Raw genomic sequence first — 15,075 nt, forward strand, 5'->3', positions numbered from 1 at the left:
ACAAGCTTTGTTTGCTCCCTAGGTTAGCACTACTTTGTGCTACCTCTGTGAGGAAACAAAACCCATTATCTATTGGAAATTTGCAGAAGATCCTCTAAGGCCAGCAACACATTGTTTTAAGGATGTTCTGTAAGGAATTACCACTTAAAAGTAGAGAAAGACCTAGTCAAACCTTGCTTTGAGTTTGGTAATGAAACGAAACAGGCAACACTTGTGTAATTCCTGGAGGTCCCTGAACTATAAGATAATGAGGAGTAGATTAATCATAATTAAGACTGTCTAACCATTAATTCCCTTATTTTCTTCACACATAAAAGCTATGGCAAAAGAGTTCCTGGGAAGTAACTGTAATACCTAAAACCCAGGTAGCCAACTGCACTTGTGCCACCAGGGCTACTTAAGGATTCCAGCAGTGTCATGAAGGCATCACCCTTTCCTCAAACTCTCAGTGCACTGGATTTAAGAAGTCAAGTTCAGTACAGTTCACAGAGCAAAGATCTGGCCAGGATGCCAAAGGGCACACAAAAAACTTTCGAACCCCACTGCTGTAATGGAAATCACAGCTAGATAAATGCACTGTCTCAATTCAGTAACTCAAATGTTCTGAAAGTGATCATTTCAGAATGGTTTGGGGTCAGCTGATGTTGTTTTAGAGTATCTGGTTTCTAATTCCTTTTTTTCAGAGATTAAAGTGAAGAGGAGTTGGCAATGGCAAGTTTCATAGTCTACAAGGGACAGTGTCCTACCCCAAAATAAAAGCACTGGCCACAGCACCTAAAATTATACACAAGACTGTTGAGATCACTCAGCCAATGGTAACATTTCTGTCTTGCTACATGAAACTTGAATTTAAAAGACTGCAACAGTTCAGGTCACAAAATAGTCAAAGAAGAAAATCTGATATATAGATATAGATATAGATGATGTAGATGTAGATATAGATGTGTGTATATATATATATTATATATATATGTGTATATATATATGTGTGTGTGTGTGTGTGTGTATATATATATATATATGTAGATATAGATATAAATATAAAATTTTTTATTCTCATCAGTTTGGAAACCTGACCCCTATAGCTAGATAGGAGTATAGAAGGGAGAGTGAAAAATATATTTATAACATATTATATATATACATATATATATGCATATATATATATATATATAGATGTTCTAAAAGGAAGTGACAGACTTAACTGACATTTAAAAGCTGTACTTATCTCTTGTGAACAAGACAACTGTTATCAAGCCAAGGTTATTCTTAGAGTTAAATCTGTTCTCACAGAGCACTGTCCTGAAAAAGACAAAGACAGCTCCTGCTGTAGGATGCAACATTTAATGTTTCAGTACAACTTTATCCCTTCTAACAAGTTTATTAGCAGAGGTTGAATCCCCACACAAATGGACCTGTCCAACTTTCCATTTTACAGCTGCTTTGCCTCTGGAAGCCTCAGAAGAAGAGCAAAGCAAGATCTCACCCGGCTGGAAAATACCACAGAGACAAATCTCAGTGGATGTGCAGAAGCCTGGTACTCTTCTGATACTACTGTAACCCAACTCTAAATACAGAATTTCAAGGCCTCATTAAAATCCTTTATGCCTTTAGAACACAAGTTCTTCTGAGAATTTCTCCTGATATGCAACTTAAGTGTCCAAGCCAACTCATTTACAATCATCAGTCACTAACAAATCATTAACAATTGATAGCAATATTTCGTTTTTGAGGCTTCCCTAAAGTATGAACTACCTTAAAGTTATTTATTTTTGTAAACTGCCAGTTCTACTAATTGCTCTGCAGTGCCTCTTGCTATTACAGGTGTCTGATGCACAGTCTGACATATGCAGTCTGGAGTCCTCTTCCCCACCTGGCTCTTTACAAGAAGTGAGTTGCAAATGATTTGTTTTGGAACAAAAGCTTGTTTCCAGAATTCCAAAATATGAAAATACACTTTTTAAAGATACAATTTCCACTGCCTCACAACTAAGAAAACAAGCAATGAAAAATTTTCTCATCACTGTAGTTAAATAATTGTTAAAAGTACTGACACCTTACTGACAAAATAAGGCTCTACTTCATTGTTTTTCATGGTGACTGTAAACAATTCTCAGTTTCAGAGGACAGGAAGGGAAGCAGTTCAAGCATAATGCAGTAAAAAAATTATTTCACTGCATTTTATAAATACCTCTTTTGAGTTTCTGATGCATTATAGTCTAGATATATCTACTGTTTGATACATATAAGGAAAACCAAACTAAAGGCTTGCAAAAATCCTTCTCCATATGCCTAAAACTATCCTTACCTAATTAAAAGTTTTCCCTCTGAGGCTAAAGTAAAATAAAATAAAATAGCAAGTCAGTATAACTTTCTATGAGCTTTTACATTTTACCAAAGCATATATTATTTCTACTTTCATGTCTTTTGAATTCCCTTCTTAATCAGCCTTCTACTACTTTCTTACCTTTTTTCTCTCAGTTCCCCATTGCAAACAAACAGGTCACCAGATTCATCTTACTGGAGAATGTACAGACTTGAAATAATCACTCAAAGCAAATTCCATAATGGCAAACTCTTTGTTCACACAGGACTAGGAAATACTGCAGAGTACTAGACATCACTCAGATTGCCCTACCCCCTGCCATATTGCATGTTCCCACCTCTTGGGAAGGCAGAAGCACCCAGGATACCAATGAATGGGGCTAATATTCTCTGTTGGAAGGCCTTGTGTTGGTTTAAATAGCCTCAGTACCCCTTAGATATAGTAGTTTCCATATTTTTTAACCATTAACTTGTTTTTTCTTTAATAAAAAGAACAGTGTATTCTGCAGCTCCATGAGCTCATTCCTCAGAATGGTCTTTGTGAATCTGATGCCTTAATCTAGGACTGCCTTGTTTTGATAAAATGTGTCTCCCCCACCCCTTTTTTATTTTTATTTTATGATCTAGGAAGAGAAGGTTGATTGGTTGGTTGGTTTGTGGGGGGTTATGTTTGGTTTTTTGGGATTTTTTTAAAAGGCATTTAATAATGATCAACAAACCATTTATCAGTTCAGGGAAATATGTTTTGTATTTGATACAATTAATATCCATCAGCCTGTTTCTTGATGGCAGTGTCCATCTCACCATGGACAGACTAGTGACTCTTGAAAATAACCAGCCCATCTGACATTCGGTTGGAGCATTTAATCATTATGAATTAATTTTGCATTAATGAGGATGTATTTCCACAAGAATTCATGAAGATCTAGTAATTTATCAATTATATAGGTTCTAATTCCCAAGGAACATAAGTCAAGTAAATCAAACAAATGTTCCCAAACACCAATTTCATGAAAGAGTGCTGTATTTACACAAATAAATCCAACTAATATATCGACATTCAAGGGTTCCCCCTCGCCCCTTGAAAAGAAACTCCCCAATCCTTTTCCTGAATATCCATTTTAGCAATATGGAAGTTCTCATGGAAGTGGCATTGACACAGCTGTGCTCATATAAATGTTTCCTAATGCTGTTCAGTGCTCTAATATACAGCACATTTCCTAAACAGAAATGCTGTTTGTTTACAGTTTCAGCATTTTTAGATTCTCTGAGTTTGTATATCAAAAGATAAGCCCATCATGTGAGTTCCTCCACAAGTCAACAGAGTTGTACACAAACTGTAACTAAACCAGAAATCATCTTATAGGGATGTGAGAGCCTCTGCTCATAAATCTGATTTCAATAAAAAAATCTTACTCTATTGATTAGTATTGGCCTCTTCCCTGCCATGCCCCTCTGGCCTCCCAGTATCACGCTGGAAGTGATAACACATCTCATTATAATGGTAGGCAGAAGAGTTTAAACCTTGTTTAAACCAGATGATTACAAGTTGCCCAATTGTTACAATATAGGTGGAGCTCTGTACTAAACAGCAGCATTAAGCAACATCATGGATTGTTGTGCCTTCCAAAGAATTAATCATCTCTCTGCAAAACTACCAGTCCAAATACAGTCATCAAACAATTTTGAAAGTCAGTATCTGCAGACATGAACATGTCATTCAAACCAGAGGTTCACTGTAAACAGAGGGGAAATATTGGGCCACATGTGGAACAGCAGTGAGCAGTGTGCCCCGCTCTGGTTGTAGCCCAGGCCTCAGAGGAGGATGCCATTCTAGCCCCCAATCAGGAAGATGCTGTGGGAATCCTGTGGCTCAGTCACTGTGCTGCCTTAAAACCTCATTCGAGAACCAAAATTATCTCCTTTCTGAAATCATGGTTTCCCAAAATCACCAATTACAAATACAACTTTCATTTTAAGAAGCCACAAAACCTGGCAAAGTTCTGGCTTCTCCACCTTTGACTTAAGTCCTTCATTTCACCAAACAGCTTTTAACCTCTTACCCAGAGAGATTTACCTGACTTGTGTCACTTATGTTTTTTCTTACATTCAGACGAATAAGCCATTATAGGAAAGTTTTGAATCACTGGAGGAAAAAAATGTCTGTACCACTGAAAAGAGACCCATTTATAGTAGAAAAGACCAAGCAAAACAGCATTAAGTGCTGTTGTTGTTTGTTGCTATCTTGTTATCCAGGAGCAATTTGACAAGATACTGGAGGCAAAAACATAAACACTCTCTGAAACTTTTATTTGAATTACCACTGGTCTTCTCCCTCATACTTGGGACAGCTCTCAACTAGCTACCTTTGAGGGAAACAAATCAAAAAAGATGGGTCAGCTAATACAGAAACCTAAGGGTGAGTGTCAGCAGCTATGTTACAGATTTCATGGGGGACATCCAAGCTATCCCAGTGATCCCAACTGAGCACCAGCTGAATGGTGGGAGAAAACAGCCCTAAAAGAGCCCTATGGCACAGGGTGCCCTGTGCAGGACAGCACCCCTTAACAGCAACTGCAACTGCTCAACACCATCTTCTGAATTAGTCTGAAAGGACCACCCTATAGTCAAACAGTATAAATTTCCAAACTGAGGTATTTTTACCTTACTGGTTTTACTTATAATTTATTTTCCAAAGAAAACCATTGCAGATTATCTTGGGAAAAGTTGTCTGCACTGCCAAGATGTTATGTTTGCTGTCTGTCTCATGTTCTTAAAAAACCCACATGTCATATCCTCCTAAAAGGCCTCCATTTCTTTCTCTTCACTATGATGGAAATTTCTCATTTTAAACAGACTGACATTCAGAAAACAACCACACTACAAAGCTTAGCACAGCAAATCAGTCTGAAGTCCATGTCTCACTGTGCCAGGAACAGTATGGAGACTTAATTTGTGAATTGGTTTCCACAGACATAAATTAAATTTAAAAGGCCTGGAAGATATGTTAACAAAATGATTCACATAATCTAGATCAGCTCCTTTGCAGTGCTGAGATTTAGGAATGTTTGTGTAGGTTTGTTTTGTTGTTTGTTTTGGGTTTTTTTAATTTATTGTTTCCTGCATGGTCAAATTAAAAAAAAAATCCAGCTGTACACTCTTGTTCTGCAAACTTCAGAGAAAGGAAAAGAAACTGCTTGGTTCACAACCAACATTCATCACAGGTAATAGGCATTTTAGTTACTTGTTTCAAACTTCCAGCTCTGAACTATTCACAGAAAGCCACTTGCGTTTCAACAGTAAGACAATAGCGCTCCTAAAAGTCTTAATTGAGGTCAGCAGTTCAAAACAGAAAAAATCTTCCAGAACACAAATAACTTTGCAGGAAATACTACAGTAAGTGAAGACACACTTATTAACTCACAGAGGCACTGCAATGGTGACCTGAGTGAAACTGCTGCAGTCTGAGGCAGCTCTCGTTCCTGCAGCACGTGCCACAGCCAGGCCTTTTTTAACATTTTGAAGGACTGCACGGGCTTCCTCATCAGAGTGCTTGCCTTAACCAATAAGAGGCACTTTTTAACATGTAGATAACTTTTTATATCTGCAAAGCAAAGCCTGGCTTCAAGTCTGGGACAACCTGGTCCAGACAGGAATGGTTAATGGAAGTAGTAGTACCTCAGTCCTCTCTAGCACAGTTCTGTAAGGAACCAAGAAATTTTAATCTAAGTATTATGTATCCATTACCTGGATTTGGGTCATAACCAAACCCACAAACCTCTGCTTTTGATGTACTTTTTTCTCTCTACAGTTACCTTTACCTTCCTCCACAACACATGAAATCCTGCTGTAGGTCACATCCAAGGAAAGACCTACCACCTCTTTCACCAGGCCAGGATTTTATTAATTTTATGTAGCCAGGAGATCAAAGGGAGTTACACACATGGTTGGTGCATTCCTCCAAGAGCAGAAAAAGAAATCCAAGTGACCCTCAAAGCATGGAAAAGAAATTAAAAAATGCTTTGTTCTCAAAGCCAATAATAACTAATGCAAGGTTCAGGATGTTATATAGCTACACCTACTGGGTTTTGGTAGAACAAAATTAATTCTTACACATGATACCCATTGTCAACTGGAAGATTTTCTTCTGTATCAATTGCCTATGAACAAAAATGTCAAGCTTTAAGAATATTGAAGATATGCTCATGTAACCAAGGCCACACACAGGTCTTTGCCAAAACTCCCTTTCTCAGGAACAGGAACAGGCTCAGGAACATTCAGGGACAAGAAAACAGATTAGATGTTCAAATAATTTATTATAAGTGATATCATTTTTTAATATATAGCCTGAATAAATGCTTCCATCTATACCACACCATCAAAGAATATCAAATATGAAAAATGTGGCTTTCTGGACAAATCATGTTATCACTTCAAGATTAATTGTTTTCTTTCATATGATAAATATTTCAGAATATAGAATTTTTGTAATAATCAGCTCTTCAAAGACTGGGGCTTTTTTAATCTACTGAGTGTCAAACAGGGACATTTACGATGAAGTACAAAGTTCCACTAAGAGTTCTCAAAGAAGGAAAGATTAAATTGGCTTCCAAGCTCTGATCAACCATATAACTGTTTCTCTATGCAAGAGTTATTTCTCTTGCTAAAACTTCTTCGAGCAATGTTGGGGTCATACACAAATTAATAACTCAGTGTTAAGCTAATTTATGGAAATAACTCAAGTGAAAACACAAATGCACACAGAGGCTGAAATTACGTCTTGTTATTTCAGCTGCCAACACTGATATCCAACACTTTTTTCCCTTTTCCTTTTTTAATTATGCAGAATACATTTTGAAAATTTTATTAAGTAAAGGAGGAGATAGCAAATGTTGTATTAAAAAAACTTCCTGTACATCAATGAACATTCCCTATCTCTGTCCCTATTCCATGCTAAGGAGCAGTACAGGCCTCCTATTAAAGTAGTTATACACCCTTTTTATGATATTAAGTTTCCATTAAGCAAATACTTCTCACTTGGATATTTCTGGCTTTGTCTTGTGTTTTCCTAGCTATGGATTAACAACTTCTAAAGGGATTGCAGAAAGAAAACCAAATAAAAATGAGGCTTAGCATGATGTCCTTGATTAGGCTCTGTAAAAGAGGAAATTAAGGATGACAGTCACAGCTTGCTATTCTATATTCAATTACGACTGGCTTTTTGTGGCTGTGGCTCATGCAGGATATGCAGTTATCTAATATAGCCCAATTCTGACAGCAGAACAATTAGAATGCAAAGCATAACTTGAAACAGTCTCTTGTAACATTTCTTCCCTTTGGTTGTGACATCTTCAGCAGGCTTTATACAGAAATCTTGAAATCATATCCTATGCTGACAATCCAAACTCATATTCTGAAATCAAATGCTGCTTTTAAAATTTTTAATAATGTGAAAATTTAATATGTTATGACTGAGAAAGCACGTGGAGAGGGGCTTTGATTCCTATACACACACACATACAAAATCCAAAGAAAAATAAATGCTATATTTAAGCATAACATCCTACAGCTGACTGTTCTGTGGAGAGCTCAGTGCAGGCTCTTATGTCAGCTGTGAGGTCAGTAATGTGCTCAAAGTGTGTGATGTTCAAGCACACCAACAGCAATATCAAATCTGGCATGTGTCCCTTCTTTTGTGTGACTGACTTCCAGCAAAGACTAAGAATCTGGCTGGATTTTCCTACCTAACAATAACCAGGACACTTTCTCCCCAGCTGGTCTGCAGGGCTTCCTGATGGGGTGGCTGTGCTGCAGAGTATAGCACAAAGTCAAGTCACACGCAGACTAAAATACCTCTCTTCCTACACATTTCCACCCTGAGGCTATTTTTTCCTCCAGAAACATATTCTTAAGCAGCCTTCTGTTTCACTGATGACAGCTCAGGTACTTCAATGGCAGCCTGAATGGCAACATGAAAGAAACCCGATAACCAACCAACCTCCATCTCCATAAGCCTGTGAATTGACTCTGCCAAGAGCTAGGTAAGTATACTGAAAAATACCACTCTGGTTTGGCCTTATTATTTCCTGCTGTTGGCCACTGTTAGAGACAGACTGCTGTACCAGACTGACAACTGTCTGTTTCTGGGACATTCCCAAATGTGTGTGCTGTGCTCCTGCTCTCTGCCTAACCATCTACTGCAAGAAGGAAAGACTTAAATCCTCTCATCTTTTCTGATGTTATAATGAGTATCATTTCACTCCTCTATTCTTAACTGGTAGAGTTTCCAGAAGTTCTATTCTTACTCCCAACTTCTGTTTCTGTTCTAATTCACTATCTTGCAGTATGATTTTCAATAAAAACAACAAAAATGTACTTAGAACATCAAGTTGGTCTGTTGGATGTTATCCAGTGATCAGAAGTGTGGAGCCTTTTGGTCATTTCAAACCCAACCAATCAAAAAAGCTACAGTGACAAAGCCAACCAAATACTTTCAGCAATGACATATTTACCCTTTAGTTTGAGGTCCACGTTGTGTCGCAGCCAAGGATAAACCCCATAGTTTGACATATCTTCAGGAATAGGGTTATTATATATCCAGCCATCGCACGCAAATCGATAGAAGTTCTCACATGGATCTATGGATTGATTTATCTTGCTCAGGATGCCAGCAGCTGTAAAAAAGGCAGCACTTAGATTTTGTGGAACATTTTTTCCTAAATAGAGAATTATACAAGGGTACAGTCCAGAAATTATGATTAATGAAAAACAAAGAACAGCAACAACAAAAAGACAAAATATCTACAATGAATCTTCTGGAGTGCCTACAGCAATGATGATGAACTTAGCATGACAGGAACAAGAACTGCTGGAGCCAGACACCTGAAGGCAGGATCTTCATTGTTGCTGTGACAGAATTAATTGCCTGAGGAATTTAGTAGCAATATACATTAAGCAGATTATGATTAGCATTCCAGAAACGACACACTGTTTACCTTTAGCTGAATAGCTACACAAGAAAACAAAGTTCTGATCTACCATACATTGGAAAAGATAATTGTAGCATTTTCAGTTCCATTTTGTGACTTCATCCCCATCAGTTTCTATTGGAAGCCAGACTGATAAGAGAGAGATCAGTCTGACAAGCCAGAGACTAAGTGGCTTTTTGAGTACCTAATCATCAAATCATAGAATAATGTGGGTTGGAAAGAACCCTTAAAGGTCACCTAGTCCAACCCCCTGCAAAGATCAGGGACATCTTCAACTAGATCAGATTGCTCAGAGCCCCATCCAACCTGTCCTTGAACACTTTCAGGAATGGGGTATCCACAACTTTCTTGGGCAACCTGTGCCCATGTTTCACCACCCTCATCATAAAAATTTCTTCCACATAACTAGTCTGAATCAGCCTTCTTCTAATTTAAAACCATATAAAGTCTGTGCCAGATCAGGACCAAAAGCACCTCTGTGCTTAAAAATCCATTTGTTACTTTTCTGACTATGGGAAAGGAAGCAACGAAATACACCTGAAGGTCCAGTCGTGCAGAATTTGTTTCCTGTTAAAAAAAAAAAAACCCTATGGGAAACTTTGAGTCAACCTGGTTAGACTAGCATTAGACCAAATTAAAACATGAATTTTAATTGTACAAAATAAACAGAACTGAAGCAACTTTAACAGTGACTTTTTAAAAAGTTTGCGGTTGTTGTTCTTTCAGTTTCATTAATTAGGCTTTCTGAGTAAAATGTATAATGGGGAAAAAATTAAATGGTTTAAATATCTCATTAACATACTATAATCATGATATAATTGAAAGGATAAAATTGCTGCTTACCAGCTTCAATACATTCTGCAGTCAAACAGTACTGTTGCTTCGGATGAAACTTTATAAGACCTTGGCTTACTGCAAAATGGAAAACCATAATGAGATCATTTGCAATGAATTTTGACAATTGCAGCCAAATGATGTATCCTCAGTCATTCAAATGTCAGTGAAACCTCCGGTCCCACTGCATCTCTGACTATTGATTTAGAACACTTAGAATGTATATTAAGTAAATACTGTAACTCATAGCAAATAATTTTCCCATCCTGGGCCTGCTTTCTTCTTCCTCTCTCTTTGCTCACAGGCAGCACAGAGGAAGGTCTGTCTCCCAGTGTCCATTTGCACAGTGCCTGAAGCAGCATCACTTCAGCCCTACTCACTGACAGTGAACACCATCACGATACAGGCAATTCATCCTCCAGAGATCTTAGAAACACAGAATCATAGAATGGCTTGGCTTGAAAGGACCTTAAAGGCACTCTAGTTCCAACCGCCCTGCCATGGGCAGAGACACCTTCCACTAGACCAGGCTGCACCTTTTGCATCTGGCAATGCAGCACAGAGCTCACTGGCCACCTCCTGCAGGGCTCCCACAGCTCCTCCGAGCTGTGGGGCTCACACTGCCCTGCAGCAGGACTGAACTGCCCAGCACAACCCAGCACCGGCAGAACACTTTCAGGGTCTCATTCCAGCCTGGGATAAAGCAGATAGCAATGGGCACAACAACAGCTGTGGCTTATAAGGCACAGCCCTGTTTCTGTCTGAACTGTCTCTCAAAAGTATTTGCTTCAAAAAACCTTGCTGAGAAGAACTATGAAATTGTCAGTTAATTTTGCTCATCTTTTAAAAATGCGTATTTACAACTGCCACTGAAACTTAAGCACAGGAATTGTTAATTTCAGACACTGCTGTCAGGCAGCAAATATGTAGATAATTGATACTTGGGATTAGGAAGGGAGAGTCCCAAGGGGTAGGTGAAATAAGGATTCACTAGATGTGCTCAGTAGACATAAAGAAATGTCTCATTATATCCATTACTTGGTAGCAGTCCATGGCAAAAATAAAAAAGCAAAAAACACCAAACAAACAAACAAAAAAACCCAACTATGGAATATATTATGGTGCTGGAACTTTAGCAGTTATAAAGCAATTTCTGCTGTAGTTATACATTGTTCAAAAGTGATAGGAAAATGTGAAATGGTTTTTCAGCCCAGGAAAATTTTATTATAAAAACCCTAAAGCTAGAATTGAATATAAAGCTGTTTTCCCTCTTCCAATCTCAAAGCTTTAATGACAGAAATGGCTGGATTTCAATCAAGCTTGCTTAGAACCTGAGAACGTAAAACTATTCTGGACAACTTTACCAAAGCTTGTATTGGCTCAGACCTTAACCACCCTTGCAAAGTAGCCAAGAAATACACAAGATTTTGAGGCATACAAAGATTGTAATTGGTATATTGAAGAACAGTAGAGAAAACTGAGAAGTGGAGATCTCCAGAATATGATTTTGAGACACTACAAATATTGAACTACAAATAATGGATAACGTAGCTATTAATTAAGTGTTGCACTCCTCCCAACTCACCTTTTCCCTCACTTTGAATTTAGCCTTTTAGAATCCATCCAGGTCTTGAAAGTTTGCTAGATCTTTTTTCTTAACAAAGCAGAGAAAGGAGGGAAAATCCCAGACCTCATTTCCTCCTTAATCTAAAGCAGCCCTTGTTGGCCTGATACTTATGAACAAAAGCAAAATACTATTTCAGCTGGTTTTGTTCCACTTACAACTTTAACATTAGAACACGTTTAAAAAAAAATCTTTGACAATAACATTTCCCTTTTAATTAACAGCTAATTTTGATCAAAAAAGCTTTGTCTAGTTTTGTTCTCTTGTCTTTTTGTTGTTAGGAGAACTAACCATTACATTAGCACCTGAACTTTTGATTATAACCCTCAGTGTCCCATCTTCTTCCTTTATAAGCCTGTTTCCAGATTCTTAAGCAAGTATAACCATACTTAGCTTCAGAAGAAATCTAGAAGAGGAAAAGGCATACAAATGTGCAGATGCAAATAATGTGAATGATCCTATAACCTGAGAAACCCAAAGGGCTACCAAGTCAGGAGAAGAGGCTATCAAATTGAGGTTTAAAGCTGCCTGACCTGTCACCCAAGGGAACTGAAGACCCATATTCTTCCTTTTGCTCTGGTCCAAGCTCCTGTGGAGGAGTGTCCTGCCCTGCCACAGCCCACACCCCTGACCAGAGCACTGCAGGCAGGACCCTCAGGGTGCCCAGTCATTCCCCTGGTAGCTCCCACTGAAGTCACGGTGAAGTCAGAGCCAGTACAAGCAAGGAACAGTTAAATAAACTACATGATTTTCCCACATTCTTTTCAGAGCTGTAGGAACTCTGAGAAGAAGAAGCAAGAGAAACAGAAGGCTACATTTCATTCCTCAGGCTGGAAAATTGATTTCAGGTGTACCAGAAACAGCGAGTTTTGAAGAATAAACCAAAACTGAAGAAAAAAGAACATCCTGTGGTGCCCAAAATGTTTCACATGACAGGGAATAATGATCTCCTCTTGTACAGTTCAATAAAACTAATGAAGAGTTAAACTCAAACTTACAAACAAAACACAGTGTCACAATAAAACATGGGAACATCTAATTACCAAAATGTTAAAACAAAACAATTTAACTTTTTTTCTTTCATTCTTTTGGTTAAAAATTTCAGACAAATTCCCAACAAATCCTAAAAACATTTTGGTTGATCCAAGACCAGCATTTTTATTTTCTTAACTGTTATGCCAGTGAAAATTTTGACACTGAATCCCTTGCTATGGAACACATCACAGCTCGCTTGGAAAACTATTTGTAGGAATTAATTTATTTGCTTGAATTTTCACACTTGGATAAAGCACTTCTATCCCCCACAAACAATGGCAGTAAATGTCACTTGCTTTTTGCAAGCAATAAACAAAAAATCTAGTGCAAACATAAAGAATTAAGGTCTCTCCATTATTACTCCCTGGTGTTTATACTGCAGTCCCCAAGTGAAAAAAGTTTTGTCTTGTTTTGTTTTTTTCCATCTAGAAAATAGAGTTTTGAGCAAACAAGTTGAAGATTCATTCCTGCTCACATTTATAAAGAGTTTTGTTAATTGACTGGGATCACTCATGCAGAAGTTACTTGCCTGCAAATGTTGCAGAATTTGCTCTAGAGCAGACAAACACTAACCAAGTGTGAGCCTGGAGCTTTAAATATTCTTTAGAAAACCTTCTGTGTCGTGATTATAAATGAAGCAGATCTTTCAAACAAGATCACAAGATCATAAAGGATGGGAGGGAACCAAAAGATATGCCTTAGAGGAAAGGTTTCCTCCAGCCTAGGGGAGTCTGTGTTGGTCTAAAGAAATTAAAAGCTGGGCTGAATTATTCCAAAAGAGGATTCATCTTTGCAGGTTCTTACAGGACACAAGACTTCTTCCTCTTAGCTGCTTGAAGTTTATGGGTACATTTTTACTTCTTCATATAATTTTAGAAGTGTAGGCATAAGTTTTCATCTGATATTCCAACAAAATCAATCTACAGAAGATTCCAGATCTGAGAGAGGAAAAATTAATTACTTCTCTATTGCCTCTCATTACAGTAGATAAATCTGAAGAAAACATTTTAATTGCATCCCAGATCCACTCTTTATGACTTTTGCAAAGGGAACATTGTAATACATCATGGAAAAAGAGAAAGATCTAAAAAATGTGCACACACATGCACTATTTGAAGCTTTCTACAGCAATTTTAGTCAAGCCCTAAATGAAAACCAAACGAAGAAAAACTCAAAAGATTCCATAAAATGTGTACGCTAGAGATTAGTTTTCAGGAAATAGGGAATATTACTCCACATTGGTCGCAACCTGTGAATTCGTAATCGGCATCATTCAAATGCATAATCTTACTCATTTCTTGCCCTTCTGTGGAAGAACCCAGTTCTGACTAGAACACATTCAACTGAGTATCCAAATTTAAATTCAGCATTCAAAAATATTACATGAGCTCACATTGCATCTTCCAGCTCTAGCATTTCCACATGAAGAACTCCTTTCCTGACACATCCCCTTCAGGATAAGTAGCACAAAATGGGGGGAGAGAAGAAGAGGTCGAGATTTTCACCAAAACACATCGTGAAGCACAAACACTGGCACCAAGCAGAGAGGCTGGGGAGGGTTGGGTTCAGGTTAGTGTCAACATTTTCACTTACCCAAGAAAAGCGCAGTGCCAAGCACAACAGTGCCACTCACAAAGACACCGAGGGCGATCCGTGTGGCTTTGCTGGATGCTTTGCTTGCCTCGGGAGCCGAATCTCCTTCCATCAGGATAGCTTGGGGCGTGCTTGCTCTTGCAGAAGTCTGGTTTACCCCTGTTGCTGTGGTGTCAGTGTTTCAACAGTTCACAAACTGTGCCCATGAGCTCTCCTCCTCCTCCACCTCTCTGCTATTTAAAACTCCAGGTTTCTGTCATGAACCATTTCCGAGGAACTTCCTAAACTCTCCTTCTCAAAGGAAAATCACGTGTGAAACAGTAGCTGTCTCCAATGGTTTCCTCTGTCCAGGAGGAGGGAGGAAAGGCAAGTGGTGGCCACTGTACGTGCAGCCCTCGCTGCCTGTGGAGCCTCTCTGAGCCAATCGCTCAGCAGTCCCCCTTATCAGGGGTTCCGAACATGAGGATTTCACAATGTTGCTGAACAGATGTTTTAACTATTCAAACATAAAGCTGTAAACCCTTTACAATCAAAGCAGGATTGCTGACAACTTCTATAAACACAAGACTGATGGAAGGTTTTCTTTTTTTCTTCCTTGCACTTATTTAAAAAGACTAATTATCTGCTGACTAAAGTTTTCTCCTTTTATACCATTCCCACTGCATCATTTGGCTT

General features: G+C 38.3%; 1 protein-coding gene across 1 annotated transcript in view; it reads right to left on the reverse strand.

Moving 5' to 3' along the window:
- The window catches only part of PHEX (phosphate regulating endopeptidase X-linked), a 99,823-nt gene extending 85,072 nt beyond the window's left edge, over positions 1-14,751 (reverse strand). Inside the window, exons 1-3 of the mRNA XM_071551157.1 lie at positions 14,401-14,751; positions 10,158-10,226; positions 8,838-8,999 (exon numbers count right to left, since the gene is read on the reverse strand). Coding sequence (XP_071407258.1) covers positions 8,838-8,999; positions 10,158-10,226; positions 14,401-14,512 — 343 coding nt within the window. The 5' untranslated portion in view covers positions 14,513-14,751. The remainder of the gene's footprint in view (positions 1-8,837; positions 9,000-10,157; positions 10,227-14,400) is intronic.
- Positions 14,752-15,075: the final 324 nt, after the last annotated feature.

This window comes from Pithys albifrons, chromosome 1 (genome assembly GCF_047495875.1).
Source record: "Pithys albifrons albifrons isolate INPA30051 chromosome 1, PitAlb_v1, whole genome shotgun sequence".
NCBI classification, from domain to species: domain Eukaryota; kingdom Metazoa; phylum Chordata; class Aves; order Passeriformes; family Thamnophilidae; genus Pithys; species Pithys albifrons.